At 39.0% G+C, this 23,076-nt stretch overlaps 1 protein-coding gene across 1 annotated transcript in view; it reads right to left on the bottom strand.

The window, feature by feature from the left end:
* Window positions 1-23,076, bottom strand: part of LOC128653573 (uncharacterized) — a 261,458-nt gene that overhangs the window by 173,425 nt on the left and 64,957 nt on the right. Inside the window, exon 7 of the mRNA XM_053706954.1 lies at window positions 11,746-11,949. Coding sequence (XP_053562929.1) covers window positions 11,746-11,949 — 204 coding nt within the window. The remainder of the gene's footprint in view (window positions 1-11,745; window positions 11,950-23,076) is intronic.

Here is a 23,076-nt window from a genome sequence, read left to right as displayed (position 1 = left end):
TGAATAAAATTACATGCTTTATCATGAACAAATACATTACAAGAATTTGGGAAACTGATTTTTTTCAACAGCAAAAAGGTTAAACCTGCACAGGGCTTTGTCTCATTAATTTCACTTATAACAGTCACAGACTTCAAAAGGATCACAATAACTGATAAACACACACACACACACACAAAAAAAAACACCCACAAAAAAAAAAAAAAACACAAAACAAAACAATGCCATAGCACTTACTTTGGTTTTGAAATGAGCAGAATCTTTTTTGGTAACTTTCAAAGTTAATCAAGATGAGATTTCAGTACTAAAAATGTGCTGTGAGTCAGTGCAACAACGCTGCAAATAGCAGCTAAATATATGTAGTATCTGGCTAATATGTATTTAAAAATATTTTAATACAAATAATTAATATTAAAACGTATACATAAGACCCATTTAGGGGTATATTTATTAATGTGCGAGCGGACATGATACGATGTTGCGCTGTCGGGATTTATCATTGCACCAGCTTGATAAATCGGCCACAGAGTGGCAAAACACATACAAAATATAAAATCATACAGTTAAACGTCTGTAATTGGTCATATCCACATGCATTAAACAAAGCTGAAGAGCAAGTCCGTCAAGCATAAGTGGATTAGTAATGCTTCAAAAGATGAATAGCGATGGCGTTGGGATTTTAACTGTTGTTAAGCTGCAGACGAAAACAACAGAAAAGGCTTGAGAAAGGCTGTAAACGGCACTTGTTTTTGTCCTAATCCGGCCACCGTAGTTTCAAACGGCTGTGAACTATATTACCGAAAAATGCAGAGAAATCTTTGGAAGCCAATGGAGTGAGCGATTCTATTCGGAAGGTCCCTGCAAATGTGGACAGCATACTTTTGGCAGCCGGTGTATGTAAGGGCTAGATTTATTAAAGCTGAGGCGTACAGGGGCACGTATACACGCCCCTGTACGCCTCAGCTCGCCTGTGGCGGGGCGAAAATACCCGCAGGTATTCGGCATTGCACACGAGCGCAATTTTGCGCTCGCGTGCAATCCCGCCCCCTGCTCGCACACAGCCAATCATGTGCGGGCAGGAGCTGTCAATCTCCTCGGTCTGACTAGACCGAGGAGATTGAATTTCGCCAGATTAGAGGTGGCGAAGAGGCTCAGGAAGCAGCGGTCTGGTGACCGCTGCTTGATAAATGATGGCGAGCAAGTTCTTGAGAGAACTTGCTGCCGTAAGGGCTTAATAAATCTAGCCCTAAAAGTGTGCACCTTATGCCTGTGAACTTATTTTGTCTGTGTAAAAGGACCTCTTCCTTTTCTTTGGTTTTTGTCTGCAGCCAGATGCACACTCCCTTGCAGGTCCAGGGACTAGTATTCTGATTGGATACGGAAAGTCTCTTTACAGTGGGGAAAATTTTAGGTAAATATGTTACTTTTTTACATACAGATGTTCAGGTGATATTTCTAGTTAACTTTTTACAGCTACTGTATGTTGCATCACTTTCAAGTGCTTCGACATTTGGGTATTATGTCCCTTTAATTATCATGATTTATTAAGCACGAAAACATTCCACAGTGCTGTTACAATGGGAAAGATGAGTACCTGGCAATATATTTACCAAACACAATTACATTGTGGGGAACAATTAAGACAAAAAAAGGAAGAAGCTGAGCATAAACTATGTTAATGCTGTATATTTTTTATTCATCTCTAAATAAATGTGTTTTAAAGGAACACTTGAAACTATAAGGCCTAGATTTGGAGTTTGGCGTTAGCCGTGAAAACCAGCGTTAGAGGCTCCTAACGCTGGTTTTAGGCTACCTCCGGTATTTGGAGTCACTCAAAAAAGGGTCTAATGCTCACTTTTCAGCCGCGACTTTTCCATACCGCAGATCCCCTTACGTAAATTTCGTATCCTATCTTTTCAATGGGATTTTTCTAACTCCGGTATTTAGAGTCGTGTCTGAAGTGAGCGTTAGAAATCTAACGACAAAACTCCAGCTGCAGAAAAAAAGTCAGTAGCTAAGAGTTTTCTGGGCTAACGCCGGTTCATAAAGCTCTTAACTACTGTACTCTAAAGTACACTAACACCCATAAACTACCTATGTACCCCTAAACCGAGGTCCCCCCACATCGCGCAACTCGATTAAATTTTTTTAACCCCTAATCTGCCGACCGCCACCTACGTTATCCTTATGTACCCCTAATCTGCTGCCCCTAACACTGCCGACCCCTATATTATGTTTATTAACCCCTAATCTGCCCCCCACAACGTCGCCGCCAGCTACCTACACTTATTAACCGCTAATCTGCTGTCCGCACGCCGCCGCCAGCTACATTATCCCTATGTACCCCTAATCTGCTGCCCTAACATCGCCGACCCCTATATTATATTTATTAACCCCTAACCTGCCCCCCACAACGCTGCCGCCACCTACCTACAATAATTAACCCCTAATCTGCCGACCGCAAAGAGCCGCCAGCTACATTATAGCTATGTACCCCTAATCTGCTGCCCCTTACACCGCCGACCCCTATATTATATTTATTAACCCCTAATCTGCCCTCCCTAACATCGCCGACACCTAACTTAAATTATTAACCCCTAATCTGCCGACCGAATCTCGCCGCTATTCTAATAAATGTATTAACCCCTAAAGCTAAGTCTAACCCTAACACTAACACCCCCCTAAATTAAATATAATTTTAATCTAACGAAATTAATTAACTCTTATTAAATAAATTATTCCTATTTAAAGCTAAATACTTACCTGTAAAATAAATCCTAATATAGCTACAACATAAATTATAATTATATTATAGCTATTTTAGGATTAATATTTATTTTACAGGTAACTTTGTATTTATTTTAACCAGGTACAATAGCTATTAAATAGTTAAGAACTATTTAATAGCTAAAATAGTTAAAATAATTACAAATTTACCTGTAAAATAAATCCTAACCTAAGTTACAATTAAACCTAACACTACACTATCAATAAATTAATTAAATAAAATACCTACAATTACCTACAATTAAACCTAACACTACACTATCAATAAATAAAGTAAATACAATACCTACAAATAACTACAATGAAATAAACTAACTAAAGTACAAAAAATAAAAAAGAACTAAGTTACAAAAAATAAAAAAATATTTACAAACATAAGAAAAATATTACAACAATTTTAAACTAATTACACCTACTCTAAGCCCCCTAATAAAATAACAAAGCCCCCCAAAATAAAAAAAATGCCCTACCCTATTCTAAATTACTAAAGTTCAAAGCTCTTTTACCTTACCAGCCCTGAACAGGGCTCTTTGCGGGGCATGCCCCAAGAAGTTCAGCTCTTTTGCCTGTAAAAAAAAACATACAATACCCCCCCCAACATTACAACCCACCACCCACATACCCCTAATCTAACCCAAACCCCCTTAAATAAACCAATAAACCTAACATAAGCCCCTGAAGATCATCCTACCTTGTCTTCACCATACCAGGTTCACCGATCCATCCTGGCTCCAAAATCTTCATCCAACCCAAGCGGGGGCTGGCGATCCATCTTCCGGCGGCTGAAGAGGTCCAGAAGAGGCTCCAAAGTCTTCATCCTATCCGGGAAGAAGAGTAGATCCGGACCGGCAACCATCATCTTCCAAGCGGCATCTTCTATCTTCATCCGATGAGGACCGGCTCCATCCTGAAGACCTCCACAGCGGACCCATCTTCATCCGGCGACGTCCAACTGAAGAATGACGGTTCCTTTAAGGGACGTCATCCAAGAGGGCGTCCCTCGAATTCCAATTGGCTGATAGGATTCTATCAGCCAATCGGAATTAAGGTAGGAATATTCTGATTGGCTGATGGAATCAGCCAATCAGAATCAAGATCAATCCGATTGGCTGATCCAATCAGCCAATCAGATTGAGCTTGCATTCTATTGGCTGATCGGAACAGCCAATAGAATACGAGCTCAATCTGATTGGCTGATTGGATCAGCCAATCGGATTGAACTTGATTCTGATTGGATGATTCCATCAGCCAATCAGAATATTCCTACCTTAATTCCGATTGGCTGATAGAATCCTATCAGCCAATCGGAATTCGAGGGACGCCATCTTGGATGACGTCCCTTAAAGGAACCGTCATTCTTCAGTTGGATGTCGCCGGATGAAGATGGGTCCGCGGTGGAGGTCTTCAGAATGGAGCCGGTCCTCATCGGATGAAGATAGAAGATGCCGCTTGGAAGATGATGGTTGCCGGTCCGGATCTACTCTTCTTCCCGGATAGGATGAAGACTTTGGAGCCTCTTCTGGACCTCTTCAGCCGCCGGAAGATGGATGTCTAGCCCCCGCTTGGGTTGGATGAAGATTTTGGAGCCAGGACGGATCGGTGAACCTGGTATGGTGAAGACAAGGTAGGATGATCTTCAGGGGCTTAGTGTTAGGTTTATTTAAGGGGGGTTTGGGTTAGATTAGGGGTATGTGGGTGGTGGGTTGTAATGTTGGGGGGGGTATTGTATGTTTTTTTTTACAGGCAAAAGAGCTGAACTTCTTGGGGCATGCCCAGCAAAGGGCCCTGTTCAGGGCTGGTAAGGTAAAAGAGCTTTGAACTTTAGTAATTTAGAATAGGGTAGGGCATTTTTTATTTTGGGGGGCTTTGTTATTTTATTAGGGGGCTTAGAGTAGGTGTAATTAGTTTAAAATTGTTGTAAGATTTTCCTTATGTTTGTAAATATTTTTTTCTTTTTTGTAACTTAGTTCTTTTTTATTTTTTGTACTTTAGTTAGTTTATTTCATTGTAGTTATTTGTAGATATTGTATTTAATTAATGTATTGATAGTGTAGTGTTAGGTTTAATTGTAGGTAATTGTAGATATTTTATTTAATTAATTTAATGATAGTGTAGTGTTAGGTTTAATTGTAATTTAGGTTAGGATTTATTTTACAGGTAATTTTGTTATTATTTTAACTAGGTAACTATTAAATAGTTCTTAATAGCTATTGTACCTGGTTAAAATAATTACAAAGTTACCTGTAAAATAAATATTAATCCTAAAATAGCTATAATATAATTATAATTTATAGTGTAGCTATATTAGGATTTATTTTACAGGTAAGTTTTTAGCTTTAAATAGGAATAATTTATTTAATAAGAGATAATTAATTTCGTTAGATGTAAATTATATTTAAGTTAGGGGGGTGTTAGGGTTAGGGTTAGACTTAGCTTTAGGGGTTAATACATTTATTAGAATAGTGGTGAGCTGCAGTCGGCAGATTAGGGGTTAATCATTGAAGTTAGGTGTCGGCGATGTTAGGGAGGGCAGATTAGGGGTTAATACTATTTATTATAGGGTTAGTGAGGCGGATTAGGGGTTAATAACTTTATTATAGTAGCGCTCAGGTCCAGTCGGCAGATTAGGGGTTAATAAGTGTAGGCAGGTGGAGGCGATGTTGTGGGGGGCAGATTAGGGGTTAATAAATATAATATAGGGGTCGGCGATGTTAGGGCAGCAGATTAGGGGTACATAGGGATAATGTAAGTAGCGGCGGTTTACGGAGCGGCAGATTAGGGGTTAATAATAATATGCAGGGGTCAGCGATAGCGGGGGCGGCAGATTAGGGGTTAATAAGTGTAAGGTTAGGGGTGTTTAGACTCGGGGTACATGTTAGAGTGTTAGGTGCAGACGTAGGAAGTGTTTCCGCATAGCAAACAATGGGGCTGCGTTAGGAGCTGAACGCGGCTTTTTTGCAGGTGTTAGGTTTTTTTTCAGCTCAAACAGCCCCATTGTTTCCTATGGGGGAATCGTGCACGAGCACGTTTTTGAGGCTGGCCGCGTCCGTAAGCAACTCTGGTATCGAGAGTTGAAGCTGCGTTAAATATGCTCTACGCTCCTTTTTTGGAGCCTAACGCAGCCTTTATGTGGACTCTCAATACCAGAGTTATTTTTATGGTGCGGCCAGAAAAAAGCCAGCGTTAGCTACGCGGGTCCTTACCGACAAAACTCTGAATCTAGCCGTAAGTTTGTAGCTAGTTTTATGGAGTAAGATATGAACTCCCTTATAAAGTGTGCGGTGTAACAACAGTCCTTTAGATAGGAGTATCAGAAGTAGATATTGCAGAGAGAAAAAGGCTTGTGTAGTGGAATACGGTAATTACAGACAAGGGCAGAGATATTGGAGGGTGCAATATTTTTGAGAACTGCAAATGTTAGGGTCAAGATTTTGAATTTATTCTGGAGAACCAGGGATAATGAATAAAAAGACTAATGAAAACGTGCATCAGATGGCAAACGGTAAGTAAGACAAATATTCGTGATGCTCTGAAATGGAGACAGATGGTGGGATTGGGAGGAAAAACATTAATAGTAATGTGGGATTTGATAACTGTATGAAAAAAATACATTAGTTGTCTTATGTGTGAAAATGTTGAATTTTGGCAATACGTTTCACGACTATAAACAGCAGGATTTAGCCAATGGCATCTATTTATCAAGCCATCAACTTACTTGCATTCGGCGGCACCAATACGCTCGCCTAAGATTGCCTAACATCGCTGCCGCGGACCTGAATACGTTCTCCACAGTTACCAAAAAAGCTATCAAAAAGCCGCACACCAAGTACAAGGCGATAAACAGCAGACTGTTGTTAACTAACAGTCATCGATCTCGCTGCTCTTTGGCTTTTTCCCAGCTTTATTGGTACCCTGTCACTAAACACCCACACTATACTATACTGTTTACCCCCTATACCGCCGCTCACAGACCCCGCCACAACTCTAATAAATGTATTAACCCCTAAACCGCCGCTTACGGATCCCGCCGCAACTAAATAAAGTGTTTAACCCCTAAACCACCGCTCCCGGAGCCCACTGCCACCTACATTATACTTATTAACCCATAATCTGCCGCCCCCTACACCCCCTCCACCTACATTATACTTATTAACCCCTAATCTGCCCCCCCTACACCCTTGCCACCTACATTATACTTATTAACCCCTAATCTGCCGCCCCTACACCGCCGCCACTATATTAAATTTATTAACCCCTAAACCTAAGTCTAACCCTAACACCCACTAACTTAAATATAATTTAAATAAATCTAAATAAATATTCCTATCATTAAATAAATTATTCCTATTTAAAACTAAATACTTACCTATAAAATAAACTCTAAGCTAGCTACAATATAACTAATAGTTACATTGTAGATATCTTAGGGTTTATTTTTATTTTACAGGCAAGTTTCTATTTATTTTAACTAGGTACAATAGTTATTAAATAGTTATTAATATTATTTAATAACTTCCTAGTTAAAATAAATACAAATATACCTGTAAAATAAAACCTAACCTAAGTTACAATTACACCTAACACTACACTATAATTAAATAAATTCCCTAAACTAAATACAAAAAAAAGTACAAAAAAAGTACAAAAAAACAAACAAACACTAAATTACAGAAAATAATAAACAGATTACAAGATTTTTAAACTAATTAACCTAATCTAATCCCCCTAACAAAATAAAAAAGCCCCCCAAAATAAAAAAAGCCCTACCCTACACTAAATTACAAATAGCCCTTAAAAGGGCCTTTTGTGGGGCATTGCCCTAAAGTAATCAGCTCTTTTACCTGTAAAAAAAAATTACAACCCCACCCAACATTAAAACCCACCACCCACACAACCAACCCTACTCTAAAAACCCACCCAATACCCCCTTAAAAATACCTAACACTAACCCCTTGAAGATCACTTTACTGTGAGAAGTCTTCATCCAACCGGGCTGAAGTCCTCAACGAATCCAGCAGAAGTGGTCCTCCAGACAGGCAGAAGTGGTCCTCTAGACGGGCAGAAGTCTTCATCCAGACAGCATCTTCTATCTTCATCCATCTGGCGTAGAGCGGGTCCATCTTCAAGACATCCGACGCGGAGCATCCTCTTCTGACGACGTCTTCTTGTTGAATGAAGGTACCTTTAAGTGACGTCATCCAAGATGGTGTCCCTTCAATTCCGATTGGCTGATAGAATTCAATCAGCCAATCAGAATTAAGGTAGAAAAAATCCTATTGGCTGATGCAATCAGCAAATAGGATTTAAGTTCAATCCTATTGGCTGATCCAATCAGCCAATAGGATTGAGCTCGCATTCTATTGGCTGTTCCAATCAGTCAATAGAATGCAAGCTAAATCCTATTGGCAGATTGGATCAGCCAATAGGATTGAACTTAAATCCTATTGGCTGATTGCATCAGCCAATAGGATTTTTTCTACCTTAATTCCGATTGGCTGATAGAATTCTGTCAGCCAATCGGAATTGAAGGGACACCATCTTGGATGACGTCACTTAAAGGAACCTTCATTCAGCAAGAAGCCGTGGAAAGAAGAGGATACTCCGCATCGGATGTCTTGAAGATGGACCCGCTCCACCGCCGGATGGATGAAGATAGAAGATGCCGTCTGGCTGAAGACTTCTGTCCGTCTGGAGGACCACTTCTGCCCGTCTGGAGGACCACTTCTGCCGGATTCGTTGAGGACTTCGGCCCGGTTGGGTGAAGACTTCTCATGGTAAGGTGATCTTCAAGGGGTTAGTGTTAGGTTTTTTTTAAGGGGGTATTGGGCGGGTTTCAGAGTATGGTTGGTTGTGTGGGTGGTGGGTTTTAATGTTGGGTGGTTTGTATTTTTTTTTTTACAGGTAAAAGAGCTGATTACTTTGGGGCAATGCCCCGCAAAAAGGGTAGGGCTTTTTTATTTTGGGGGGGCTTTTTTATTTTTTAGGGGGATTAGATTAGGTGTAATTAGTTTAAAAATCTTGTAATTTGTTTATTATTTTCTGTAATTTAGTGTTTGTTTGTTTTTTGTACTTTAGATAATTTTATTTAATTGTATTTAATTGTATTTAGTTTAGGGAATTTATTTAATTATAATGTAGTGTTAGGTGTAATTGTAACTTAGGTTAGGTTTTATTTTACAGGTATATTTGTATTTATTTTAACTAGGAAGTTATTAAATAGTTAATAACTATTTAATAACTATTGTACCTAGTTAAAATAAATACAAACTTGCCTGTAAAATACAAATAAACCCTAAGATAGCTGTAATGTAACTATTAGTTATATTGCAGCTAGCGTAGGGTTTATTTTATAGGTAAGTATTTAGTTTTAAATAGGAATAATTTATTTAATGATAGGAATATTTATTTAGATTTATTTAAATTATATTTAAGTTAGTGAGTGTTAGGGTTAGGGTTAGACTTAGGTTTAGGGGTTAATAAATTTAACATAGTGGCGGCGGTGTAGGGGGTGGCACATTAGGGGTTAATAAGTATAATGTAGATGGAAGCGGTGTAGGGGCGGCAGATTAGGGTTTAATATGTATAATGTAGGTGGCGGCGGTGTAGGGTGGGCAGATTAGGGGTTAATAAGTATAATATAGGTGGCGGTGGTGTGTGGGGGGCATATTAGAGGTGTTTAGACTCGGGGTACATGTTAGGGTGTTAGGTGTAAACTTTCCCATAGGAATCAATGGGATATCGGGCAGCCGCGAACATAAGCTTTCGCTGCTTTCAGACTCCCATTGATTCCTATGGCATCCGCCACCTCCAGGGCGGCTGATTGAAAACCAGGTACGCTGGGCCGGAATAGTGGCGAGCGTACCTGGTAGAAAATTGATAACTAGCAAAAGTAGTCAGATAGTGCCGAATTTGCATTCGGAACATCTGTAATGACGTAAGCATTGATCTGTGTAGGACTGAGTCCGGTGGATCATATGTTATGTCACAAAATTGTACTTTTGCCGGTCTGTAGGGGTTGATAACTAAGGAGAATCAGGCTCGCCACAAATACGCTGCAGAATTCCAGCGTATTTGCGGTTGACGGCTTGATAAATAGATGCCAATGTCTCTATTAATGTTGTGGGTCAAATATGTTGCAAGGCAGCAATCGAGCTGAAGTGATGATTGAGTTGTTAACAATTTTAGAGATTTTGCGGGTGGGGTTAGGAGACAAAATGAGGGTGAGGATGAGTTCAATTTAAAAAACAATGTTGAGCTTTTCGTAACATTAAAGGGATAGGAAAGTCAAAATTAAACTTGCTTGATTCAGATACAGTATGTCAATTTAAGACACTTTTAAATTCTTTTATTCTTTTTAACTTCTATTTTCAAATGTGCTTCGCTCATTGGTATCCCTTGTTGAAAAAGAATACACACATATCCTACACTAGTGGGAGCTGATTGGTGCCTGCACACATTTGTCTTTTGTGATTGCCTAACTAGATGTTTTCAGCTAGCTGCCAGTTGTGCAATGCTTGCTGTTCCTTCAGCAAAAGGATAATAAGATAATGAAGCAAATTTGATAATAGAAGTAAATTGGAAAGTTGTTTAAAATTGAATGTTCTATCCAAATTATGAAAGAACATTTTGGGGTTTCTTGTCTCTTTAAGACATCAACAATCAATAAGTCAGTGCATAGTTTGCTGGTGACACAAACAAGGATAGAAAAAGATACAGATACAGTGTTAAAAACCATAAAAGCATTATGTCAGTACATACAAAAGTCTTTGAAAGAATAGAAGGCAGCAAACAGTGTCAAATGCTTCAGATAGACAAAGAAGAATTAGCAGGGGAAATAACAATTGCCACTAAGCAAATTGATTACCACCTTAGTGAGTGCTGGGGACAAAAATATTACAGCGGAATTAGAAGGTAACTTGTTCATAGGAAATCTGTTAACCTTGGTGTGACTGCATGTTTACAGGATTATGGCCATTTGCCTGTTTTAATGAAGGGATTGAATATGGGTGTGAGGGTTGGCGTAAAAGTAGTTCGAAAAGAGGCAGCAGGTTTAAGGAAATAGGATCAAGAAGGAAGGTTGGTGGAAGTATGAGTAGAAATACTCCATCTCGTGTAGCAGGTGTAAAGAAGCTGAGTTGGGGTTTGTAGGTCTGCATTGACTGACCTTTATGGTTTGTGATCAGCTGGTGTGGTAGAAGCATTCATTTTAGTTTTTATTTTAGAAGTGACTTGCAAATTATTGTGCTGAGAATGGAACTTTGGTGTTGGACAAAAATGATTTGACAGTAGAATAGTATTTCTACTTAAAAGTAGCAAGCAAAAGTACTATGTTTGTGGGGACATTTCTGTATGTAGCATATCTCTTTATTTTGCAGCTCTTCTGGACCAAGTATAGAAAGGGTAGACATCTGAGAAAAGAGCCACATTGCATTGATAAAAGCTATTGTTAAATTATTGTTAGAACGAGAAACTGACTGTCATGAGTTTTCTTTTGTCTTAGTGAGTTTTTAAAAAATAATTAAAGGGGTACTAAACCTTAATTTTTTTTCAGGATTCAGATAGAGCATGCAATTTTAAGCAACTTTCTAATTTACTCCTATTATCAATAGTTTTTCGTTCTCTTGCTATATTTATGTGAAAAGCAGGAATCTAAGCTTAGGATTTGGACCATTTTGGTTCAGAACCTGGGTAGTGCTTGCTGATTGGTGGCTAAATGTAGTCACCAATCAGCAAGTGCTACCTAGGGTCTGAACCAATAAAAAAATGGGTTTAATATTCATTTAAATAACTACTGAAAGATTTACTGTTTTTTTATGGTTTTTAGTGACTGCTAGGGCACTGCAAGGTAAATGACTAAATTCCAGTCTTTACCATAGAATGTCAGAGAGAACAACATTCATTATGTACTATAATAAGTAATTATGAGTAGCAGAGTATTAAAGTACTTAATATACTTACCCATTCCTCAGCAGATACACACTGTTTTCATTGTTTACGTTGCCATCTGGTGTAGCAACACAACTTTCTACTCTCAATTTAAATGACTGTTTGTTGTAAACTTCAGCATTCAATTGTAGATAGATTACTTTCCCCAGTGGAAAAGCCTCATCAATTGTTATTAGAGTTGTCAGTTTTTCGTCACTATACGCTGCCATGAATGTTCTGTAAAGAAACAGTTTCATACAGTTAAATAGGAACTCGCTTTATTTTTAGGGGGAAAAAAAAACAGATTTATGTTTTATTTAATGAAGTCTGTGCATATATCTGTGTAAGTATGAGTGACTCATTAAACACACACAAACAAAAGAATTAAAATGTTTTTTTTTTGTAGAAATTTGCTTCACCACATGCGGTTTACATAAGGACAGATTTGTTATTCTCCTGATGAACAAGGTTGGCAAATAGGGAACCTGTCCATCTGGTATCACAATTAGCAGGCAGCATTCACTGCTTATATGTATTGTATGGGAGGATGCTCGTGCAACACCATAGGCACCTCCAATGCAATCAATGGTGCAAGAACATGGCTTGTCAATCACCCTGGTCAAATATGTTGGGGGGGACTTTCACTAACAGACAACTGAATTAAACAGCATCTGATTATAAGGAGGGTGCTTCAAATTCTTATATATTCTTTTAAAGCTATTTTTATATCATGTTTTGCTTTAAAATAAACATTAAAGGGATAGAAAGATCAAAATTATAATGTATATGAGAGCATTTCAATTTGAAATAGAAGGATTTTTGCAATATACTCTCATTAGTAAAAGGCTTTTAGTAAAAGTTATTACTGTTTATATCAGTGACATACGCACATATGTAGTATGGGCCAGTATTTAAACTCAGAGAGATGGCGGTAGTGTGTGTTGTGTCTGTGAAGACTTAAAGGAACATTCCAGGAAAAATTGGAATACACATGAATACATTTCAGTTTTGAATAGAAGCATTTTTGCAATATACGTGTATTAGCAACATGTTTCCAATAAAAGCTATAGCAGTTTAAGTATGCACCGTGCATCAGCATTTGGAACACAGCAATTGCTCAGAGAACCTAAGGTGCTTGTAACATCTAGCAATGACACAATTTGTTAATTGCTGACATGATACCACCTCCACTGGTGCTCTGAGCAGCTGCAGTATGTATAATGCTGGTGCACTGAAAATATCTAGCTATTCTTCACATGCACATGCATAGAAAAATGTTAAAACTAAAACTGTGATAACTTTTACTAGAAGCATTTCTGCCAGTACATGTATATTGCAAATATGTTTCTATTTAAAGGGACACTCAATTCAAAATTAAACTTCATGATTCAGATACAGCATGTCCTTTTAAACAACTTTCCAATTTACTTCCATTAACAAAATATATTTACACTTTTTGAGTAACCAACTCCTACTGAGCATGTGCAAGAATTCACAGCCTATACGTATATGCATTTGTGATTGGCTGATGGCTGTCACATGATACAGGGGGAGTGTAAATAGACATAACTTGGCAATTTATTTAACAAAAATCTACTACTCATTTGAAGTTCAGACTAAGTGTGTCTGCATTGTCTTCTTATCATGCATTTGTTGATTATGCAAATCTACTGTATTGACTGGTCGTTTAACTATGTAATTCATCTATCTGCATTTACATTTTGACCAGAATGTCCCTTTACATTGCGTCATACAAACTGTGACTCTCCAAGAAGGTGTAATGTTTGAATACTGGTGTATGGGCCCTCACAGCATATGTGCATATGCTGCTGAAAAACAGTAATGCATTTTGGTAGAAGCATTTTTAATAATGGAAGTATATTAGGGAAATGCTTCTATTTAGAAATGAAAAGCACCCATGCAAATTTCAGTTTTGATCTTTCCATCCCTTAATAAATAATTTGCCAAACATAAATGTATAAAGGTATATCATATCTATTTTACATTGCATATATCAGAATAAATAAACATGTCAAATACCAGGAGTTGCTCCTAAACAGTTACTCCATTGTTTACTTCAAGTAAAAAACAAAATACAACACTAACAGGTTTTATGGCACAATAACACAAAAAAACTAAACCTATCTCATAGAAATAGTTGGGATGGGGGGTATTTTATCTCACAGTTTAAGGCTGTTTCTAATAATCCATGTTAAACCAAAGTGTTTGACTTCCAAGAAGATATTGACAAGGCTGCAGGTGTTGTCTGGTATTTCTTGACCTAATGTAAAACACATCTGATCGTGGCTGACCAAGGAGAACAATATCCTATTTTGTTAGGAGGCACAGACCTTTGCACACAATTTAATGGCTATGTTTAAGAGGAAAATAGGTCAGTAGCTAACACATTTCTAGTGGTCCTAACCCTGTTTTGGAGTTGTAATGACCAAGGCTTAAATATACTTGAAAGGAAAAGATGCGCTGACTCAAAGGTAGAAATGCTGGATAACAAAAGGTTGGTGGCGGATCCCATAGGAATCAATGGGAGTCAGACCATAGCGAAAGTTCAAGTTTGCTGCTGCCTGAAATCCCATTGATTCCTATGGGAAGTGTGTACACCTAACACCCTAACATGTACCCCGAGTCTAAGCACCCCTAATCTGCCCCCTACACCGCCGCCACCTATATTGAACATTTTAACCCCTAAACCGCCGCTCCCGGACCCCGCCACAACTCTAGGAAATCTAAATATTAACCCCTAAACCTCCGCTCCTAGACCCCGCCGCAACTCTTATAAATGTATTAACACCTAAACCACCGCTCCCGGACACCGCCGCCACCTACATAATACCTATTAACCCCTATCCTGCCCCCCCTATACCGCCGCCACCCCTAATAAATGTATTAACCCCTATCCTGCCGCTCCTGGACCCCGCTGCAACTAAATAAATAGTTTAACCCCTAAACCACCGCTCCCGGACCCCGCCGCCACCTATATTAAACTTATTAAACCCTAATCTGCCCCCCCTACACCGTCGCCACCTATAATATTTTTATTAACCCCTATCCTGCCCCCCCTATACCGCCACAACCTATAATAAAATTATTAACCCCTAAAGCTAAGTCTAACCCTAACACCCCCCTAAATTAAATCTAATTTAAATCTAACAAAATAAATTAACTCTTATTAACTAAATTATTCCTATTTAAAGCTAAATACTTACCTGTAAAATAAACCCTAAACTATCTACAATATAACTAATAGTTACATTGTAGCTATTTTTGGATTTATTTTTATTTTACAGGCAACTTTCAATTTATTTTAACAAGGTACAATAGCTATTGAATAGTTATTAACTATTTAATAGCTACCTAGTTAAAATAAAGACAAATTTACCTGTAAAATAAAAACTAACCTAAGTTACAATTACACCTAACACTACACTATCATTAAATAAATTATTCCTATTTAAAACTAAATACTTACCTGTAAAATAAACCCTAAGATAGCTACAATGTAATTAATAATTACATTGTTGCTATTTTAGGGTTTATATTTATTTTACAGGTAACTTTGTATTTATTTTAACTAGGTACAATAGTTATTAAATAGTTATTAACTATTTAATAACTACCTAGCTAAAAGAAATACAAAATTACCAGTAAAATAAATCCTAACCTAAGTTACAATTAAACCTAACCCTACACTATCATTAAATAAATTAAATACAAATTCCTACAAATAAATACAAATAAATACACTAACTAAAGTACAAAAAATAAAAAAAGAACTGTTACAAAAAATAAAAAAATAATTTACAAACATTATAAAAATATTACAACACTTTTAAGCTAATTACACCTACTCTAAGCCCCCTAATAAAATAACAAAGCCCCCCAAAATAAAAAAATGCCCTACCCTATTCTACATTTAAAAGATACCAGCTCTATTACCTTACCAGCCCTTAAAAGGGCCTTTTGCGGGGCATGCCCCAAAGAAAACAGCTCTTTTTCCTGTAAAATAAAAATACAACCCCCTCAACATTAAAAACCACCACCCACACACCCCCTACTCTAACCCACCCAAACCCCCCTTAAAAAAACCTAACACTACCCCCCTGAAGATCTTCCTACCTTGAGTTGTCTTCACTCAGCCGAGCCGAATTCTTCATCCAATCCAGGCGATGTCTTCATCCAAGCGGGGGCTGAAGAGGTCCATCATCCGGCTGAAGTCTTCATCCAAGCGGGGGCTGAAGAGGTCTTCCATCCGGCTGAAGTCTTCTATCAAGCGGCATCTTCAATCTTCTTTCTTCCGGCTCCATCTTCATCCCGCCGACACGGAACATCCTTCCTCCACGACGAACTCCCGACAAATGAAGGTTCCTTTAAATGACGTCATCCAAGATAGCATCCCTCGAATTCCGATTGGCTGATAGGATTCTATCAGCCAATCGGAATTAAGGTAGGAATAATCTGTTTGGCTGATGGAATCAGCCAATCAGATTCAAGTTCAATCCGATTGGCTGATCCAATCAGCCAATCAGATTGAGCTCGCATTCTATTGGCTGATCGGAACAGCCAATAGAATGCAAGCTCAATCTGATTGGCTGATTGGATCAGCCAATCGGATTGAAGATTATTCCTACCTTAATTCCTATCAGCCAATCGGAATTCGAGGGACGCCATCTTGGATGACGTCATTTAAAGGAACCTTCATTCGTCGGGAGTTTGTCATGGAGGAAGGATGTTCCGCGTCGGCAGGATGAAGATGGAGCCGGAAGAAAGAAGATTGAAGATGCCGCTTGATAGAAGACTTCAGCTGGATGGAAGACCTCTTCAGCCCCCGCTTGGATGAAGACTTCAGCCAGATGATGGACCTCTTCAGCCCCCGTTTGGATGAAGACTTCAGCTGGATGATGGACCTCTTCAGCCCCCACTTGGATGAAGACATTGCCCGGATTAGATGAAGAATTCGGCTCGGCTGAGTGAAGACGACTCAAGGTAGGAAGATCTTCAGGGGGGTAGTGTTAGGTTTTTTTAATTGAAATAAATTTTTATTAATCACACTTCTCCATCAATAACATCACAAAAAAAAAAAAGAATGAAAAGGTACAGACTTTCAATCATTAGAGAACATCAGATCTTAGGGAACAATAATCACATTTCAAAAAGAATGTCTTTCAATAGCACTTCTAATTTCAAAAAGTCTCTTCTTTACTTGAAAATGCACCTAAGCTACTATATAAAGCTACTTCAGAGGTCAGCAAACAGGTTTCCATATGTTTGTTTTGATGAGATTAGTCCCTTTCACTATGTGCAGTGTGCTGCACAATTTCAAACAGGAGTGTGTATTTTAAACATAAACACATGATCCCTCAAACATTTTCTCAGTGAAGCCCATCATATATTATTTGCTTGGGGAGCATGTAATGTACAGAAGGCATAGTCTACGTAGATTCCCAGCCTCAATAACAATAACTTAAAACTAAAACTATGTAAACATAAAAACAATAATCAATGCACGATTCCAACTTACACCTTAACATTTCAGCGTTGTATTTTGTAATTTTAAGATTTCAATTAATTGTTTACTCATCTTGTCTTGCTCCTAAATTTAGCAGCTAGCTTTGTTCCTCACCACCTCTACTCTCCCCTTGAACACTACCTCTCACTTCTCTCCGCTCCACCTCCCCTTCCGCTACCACCGAAGTCAGGCTATTCTCCCCTGCCAGCATCCAATAAAACCAGACTTTCTGAAATTGGGCCTCTGTGTCTTGAATTTGTGCTGCTGATTCATACATCGAGTACACCAATTTAATTCTAGCTGTTACCTCTAACCATGACGGTACCTCCGTCTTCCAGTATTTGGCGATCACTATCCTGGTTGTGGTGCACAGTATTCTAATAAACGTATTAATGTGTTTATTCAGTCTAGGAATGTGCTCATGCAACAGAGCCTGAGCGGGGGTGAGATTAATCCGCTCGCCCAACACTCTTTCCAGTAGTGAAGACAGCTCTTGCCATACTTGATATACTTTGGGACATTCCCACCACATGTGTAGATATGACCCTACTTCTCTGCACCCTCTGTAACAGAATTTAGAACTCCCTTTTCCCATATGGGCCGTCTTAGTTGGGGTTAAGTACCATCTGAAAGACGTCTTTAATGCATTTTCTCTCAAATCAGCACCAATGAGGCCCTTACAGGTTTGGTGCAATATCTCTTGCCATCTATCCCATTCTAATTCTTTATCTATGTCTACTTCCCATTTTGTCATTATTGTTGTTTTAGAATCACTTTTAGATTCCTGGATTGAAATGTATAACCTAGATATTGCTCTCTTGGGACGAGTGGACGCCGTGCAGAGGTGTTCAAGCTCAGATTGTTTAGTGTGTGTCGGGGATTTGTCCATGTATGTACGTGTAGCTGATACTACTTGGAGGTATAAAAACCATGGCAATGGAAGAGGCTCAAGTTTCTGCTGAAGTTGGGTGAAAGTCAACAGAGTACCCTGGGAATATATGTCTGCTACCCTATATAGCCCTTTGTTTTCCCACTTTCTAATGTGATATTTAAATTCTCCATTAACAATGTATTTCAAGGGTAGTACCTTTGAGCGCAAGGGGAGAATTCTTTCCATATTTCGTGAGGTTGGCCACTGTTGTCTAGAGAGTAGTGTGATTTTGTTTTGGTATATGGCGTGTCCACTAAGCAGCTCTTTACACCAAAGGATGCCATCCGGAGTCTCCTGTCCCATCATCTCTGCCTCTAAAAGAGGCCATATTACGTCCTCCTGTCTCCTGCTTAAGAGGGAATCTTGGGCCAGTCTTGCTGCCCTATAGTAATCAAGTAGATTGGGGACACCTATCCCTCCCAGTTGCCTGTGTCTGTTTAAGATAGTGTGGGGTATTCTCGGGTGCTTATTATCTCTTAGGAAGTTATGTATGTCTCTCTGAAGGCTAGCTATTTCTGCAGTATTAATTTTGATCGGGAGCACCCTGAATAAGTATAGTATTCTAGGCAAAATCGTCATTTTTATCGCAGATAGTCTCCCATACCAAGAAAAACCCATTTTCTTCCATTTTCCCAGATCAGATCTAATCACTTTAAATAAAGGGGTATAGTTTGCTTCATAAAGCTTCGAGGAGTGTGGCATTAACTTGATGCCTAGATATTTCAACCCATCTGGAGCCCAATTAAAGTCAAAGTTTGCTTCTATCGATTTGATAGTATGTTTAGGGATAAAAAGGGGAAGCGCCTCACATTTGTCTATATTAATTTTATATCCTGATATTTGAGAAAACTGCTGTATTGCTTGATATACATATGGTAGTGAGTGTAGAGGTTTAGAAATAGTCAGCAGCACATCATCCGCAAATAAGGTGATTTTATGATGGAATTTTCCTACCTCTAGGCCGGTTATATCAGGGCAGTTGCGTATATATGCTGCCAATGGTTCAATGCATATGGCAAAGATCAGAGGTGAGAGCGGACAGCCTTGTCTAGTGCCATTAAGTATTTGGAAATTGTCTGATTGGTGCCCTATCGCCCGAACAAATGCCGTGGGCCTGGAATATAACCCTTGAATCGCCTTCAGGAAATTGCCCTCAAACCCCAGGCGTGACAAAAGATCTATCATGTATTTCCAGTCGACCCTATCAAATGCCTTCTCCGCATCCAGTGAGAGGACCAGAGAAGGCATTTTTCTATCTCGTAAAAAATCTATTATCGATACCATTCTGCGAATATTATCAGGAGCTTCCCTATCTTTAATGAATCCCACTTGGTCAGGGTGAATAATACTGGGTAGAATATGTTTAAGTCGGTTGGCCAGGATTTTTGTCACTATCTTAACATCTTGATTGATGAGGGAGATGGGCCTATAGCTGCTACATAAGTTAGGATTTTTTCCTTGTTTTGGTATAACTACAATTTTGGCTCTAAGGAGTTCCTCTGGTATTTGTCCCCCTTTCATAATGTGATTTGCAAACGTTATCAAATGCGGCACTAGGACTTCCCTAAACGCCTTATAGTACTCCCCCGGGAATCCATCAGGTCCCGGGGCCTTCCCAGGCTTAAGATCTTTTATAGCTGCTATCACTTCAGCCCTTGTGATCTCAGCATTTAGATTAGTTCTGTCTTCTTCAGTTATCCCTGGCAAGTTCGCCTTGTCCACAAAAGAGTTAAAAGCCTCCTTTGTCTCTGGGTTATGTTGCACTTTCGTGCCATCATATAACAGCTGATAGAACTTGGCAAACGTGTCAACGATGTCTTGTGGGTGAGTGGTAGTCTGGCCAGTCGGTGTCTGGATGCATGGAATAGAAAGGGATTGGTAGTTGTCTCTAAGTTTTTTTGCTAAATATTTGTCAGGTTTATTGGCAAAAATAAAATAATTCGTTTTCAGTCTATGTGCAGCTTTTATGGAATGCTCGTTCAATATAGATTGTAGGGTTTGCTTTTTTTCAACTAGCTTAGTAAGTGTGGCTCTAGAGTGGTTCAATTTATGCAATGTTTCTAATGTGGCAATTTCAGTGTTCAGTTGGTTAATAAGGTCGTTGTTCTTTTTTTTATATAGTGTCTTTTCTTTGATTAGGACCCCTCTGATCACCGCCTTATGTGCTGCCCAGGGCATAGCCGTGTTTTCTGTGGTCCCAACATTAATTTTCCAGTACTCTTGTATGCTATGTAAAATCCTGCTCTTAACGAGTGGATGTTTGGTGCTTGATGCATCATATGTCCATATCCTAGTTCTCTTGGGGTCTGTGAAATTTCCCAATGTAAGCACAGTCAGAGAATGGTCTGACCAGACACATGGGTGAATATCTAAGGAGTGTATTGCTGGCTGTAATATCTGGCTAGTAAATACGTAGTCTATTTTTGAGTAGCTGTCGTGCGATGCAGAATAAAAAGTAGTGTCTCCCAACCCTTCATGCATTACCCGCCAAGTGTCTTGTAGTGTATGTTGAGCCAGGGTGTCTAGAATGTGTTTAGCAGTACTTTTCTGTCTCTGTTTTTTCTTAGACTGTTGGGTACTTGTTTGTCCAGTCAGTGATTGCAGGTCAATGTTAAAGTCCCCCGCCAGAATTATTCTTAATCTAGACCAGTCAGTCAACAAATTTGAAATAACAGCAAAGAATTTATCTTGTTGTTCATTTGGGGCGTATATGTTGCATAGAATAATCTCTGTGTTCCCCAAACTCCCAAAGACCAAAAGGTATCTACCTTCCTTATCTGAAATAGTCTCTCTATGTTTAAAGGGCAATGATGAGTGTATTAAGATAGAAACCCCTCTTTTTTTGGAGTCTAAGGCAGAGTGATACTGCTTTGAGTAGTCTCTTGCCCAATATTTTGGGATAGTATTTTTCAGGAAATGTGTCTCCTGAAGATAAATAACGTTGGCCCTCAGTCGTCTGTAATGTGACATGGCTGTCCTCCTTTTGACATCAGTGTTTAGACCTCTCGCATTATGCGAGATCAAAACTATCTTAGGGACAGTCATCGCAATTTTTGTACCAACATTTCCTCTCAATCCTACCTTTGGCATCAGGGACCCCGGGCGGCATATCTCTCTCTAAGCCTCGGAATCTAAATTTATACCTTGAAAGTAGAAGTCTATAAACCTCTCTATTCCTCCTCTGCCCCTCTAACTGTTTCTTTTTGGTCCTATAACCCTGTAGAGCATTTCCACAAGATGAGCATAGTAATTTTGTACAACAATGCGTGCATTTAGGTATTAACAGTATAAACAAACAAATATAACAACACAACAGTAAATAACAACTAAACAATTGATTGCAATTATATCGAAACCAGCACATAAAATTTGTACTGTGCAATTCCGACATGGAATTACAAGTTTGCATCACTTACACTAAGTGAGGAGTCCCAGTCCCCATCTGTGAATTCAAGGCTTATTCAGCTTTCTGGTCACATTCATTGACCTCTAGGTCCAAGGGCAGACCACAAAATGCAAGAAAAAGGATAGGTGTTCTTGTCCAAGACATTCACTGATTACCTGGATGTCTCATGTTTTAGATTTCTTTTTATTTATCACCCTCTTCCATTTTGATCTTTGGGGTTTTGCCTTCAATGACGGCATGGCAGAAGAAGCAGATGTCGAATCCTCTCTTGAGATGTCTGGAGGTTCTAAGTCCAGGAGCTTACAGATTTCCGGGATCTCATCAGCGGTTTTAATATTAAGCATTTTGCCATTTCGCATCACTTGCAGCGCGAAAGGGAAGCCCCATCTGTAGGGGATGTTGTTTTTCCTTAGCAGAAGAGTGAGAGGTTTCAGCGCATATCTTCTCTGTAATGTTTTAATGCAAAGGTCTTGAAAAAACTGGATAATGTTGCCCTGGAACTTGAATGTGGGGTTGTTTCTTGCAGCCAATAGAATCCTTTCTCTATCAGGGAACCGTAGAAGTTTAATTATGACATCCCTTGGTGGTTGGTCTGGTTTGGGCTTCGCTTTGAGGGCCCTATGTGCTCTTTCTATTGGGCACTCAGAGTCCATCGGTCCTCCCAATATAGCATGGAATAATTGCTGGAGATAACTGTGTAAATCTTCTGCTCCAATGGACTCAGGGATACCTTTGAGTCTAATGTTAGAGCGCCTGCTTCGATTCTCCAGATCTTCAATTTTTTCTTCTAGATCTTGTATGTGTTGGTTGTGGGAGTCAAGAGTCTGTGAGACTGCTGTAATTTCCTCTCCCATTTCCTCTGTGATTGTTTCCAGGGAGTCTACTCGGGATCCCAACTCTAGTATTTCTGTTTTGATATCCGTGAGACTATTAGTGACTGTAGTTTGGAAGCTATCCATCTTTTCCCACAGTTTCTCGAAGTTAGAAGCTATGTCCTGTTTGGACACTAGACCCTGCAGGTCTGCTTTAGTAACGGGGATGTGTTCTGCAGATTCCTCCTCATTTTCAGATTCCATATCTTCCTCAATTTCCGCCTGGGCGGTTTCCTGAGATTTGGCGATTTTGGAGGCTTTAAAAAAAGTGTCCACTGATAAGGGTTTTAGACTCTTGTCTCCCTTAGGTCCTTTTCTTGTAGCCATAGTGTGTACGGTGATAAATCAGCTGTTTTTAACTACTTTTATTTTTGCGGGTTTTTTTTTTTTTGTTTTGTTTTTTTGTTTTTTCTTTAAGTTTCCAACAGGTGCTTCCAACTTTCTTTTTCCCTACTTTGGAGAAGTTCCAGTTTCCCCGAACCTCTACTGGATATTAGGGTGTGCTAAGTCACTTCTGCGCCCTCTCTATCTCCTCTCACTCTCTCCAGAGATATTTAGTAGATAATGGGTGTCACGCCTCTCACAACTTGTATGAGCATTTCTGCAAATATATCATCTTTATGGTAGAAAT

This window comes from Bombina bombina, chromosome 3 (genome assembly GCF_027579735.1).
Source record: "Bombina bombina isolate aBomBom1 chromosome 3, aBomBom1.pri, whole genome shotgun sequence".
NCBI lineage: Eukaryota > Metazoa > Chordata > Amphibia > Anura > Bombinatoridae > Bombina > Bombina bombina.
This window is presented reverse-complemented; position numbering and strand designations above follow the sequence as displayed.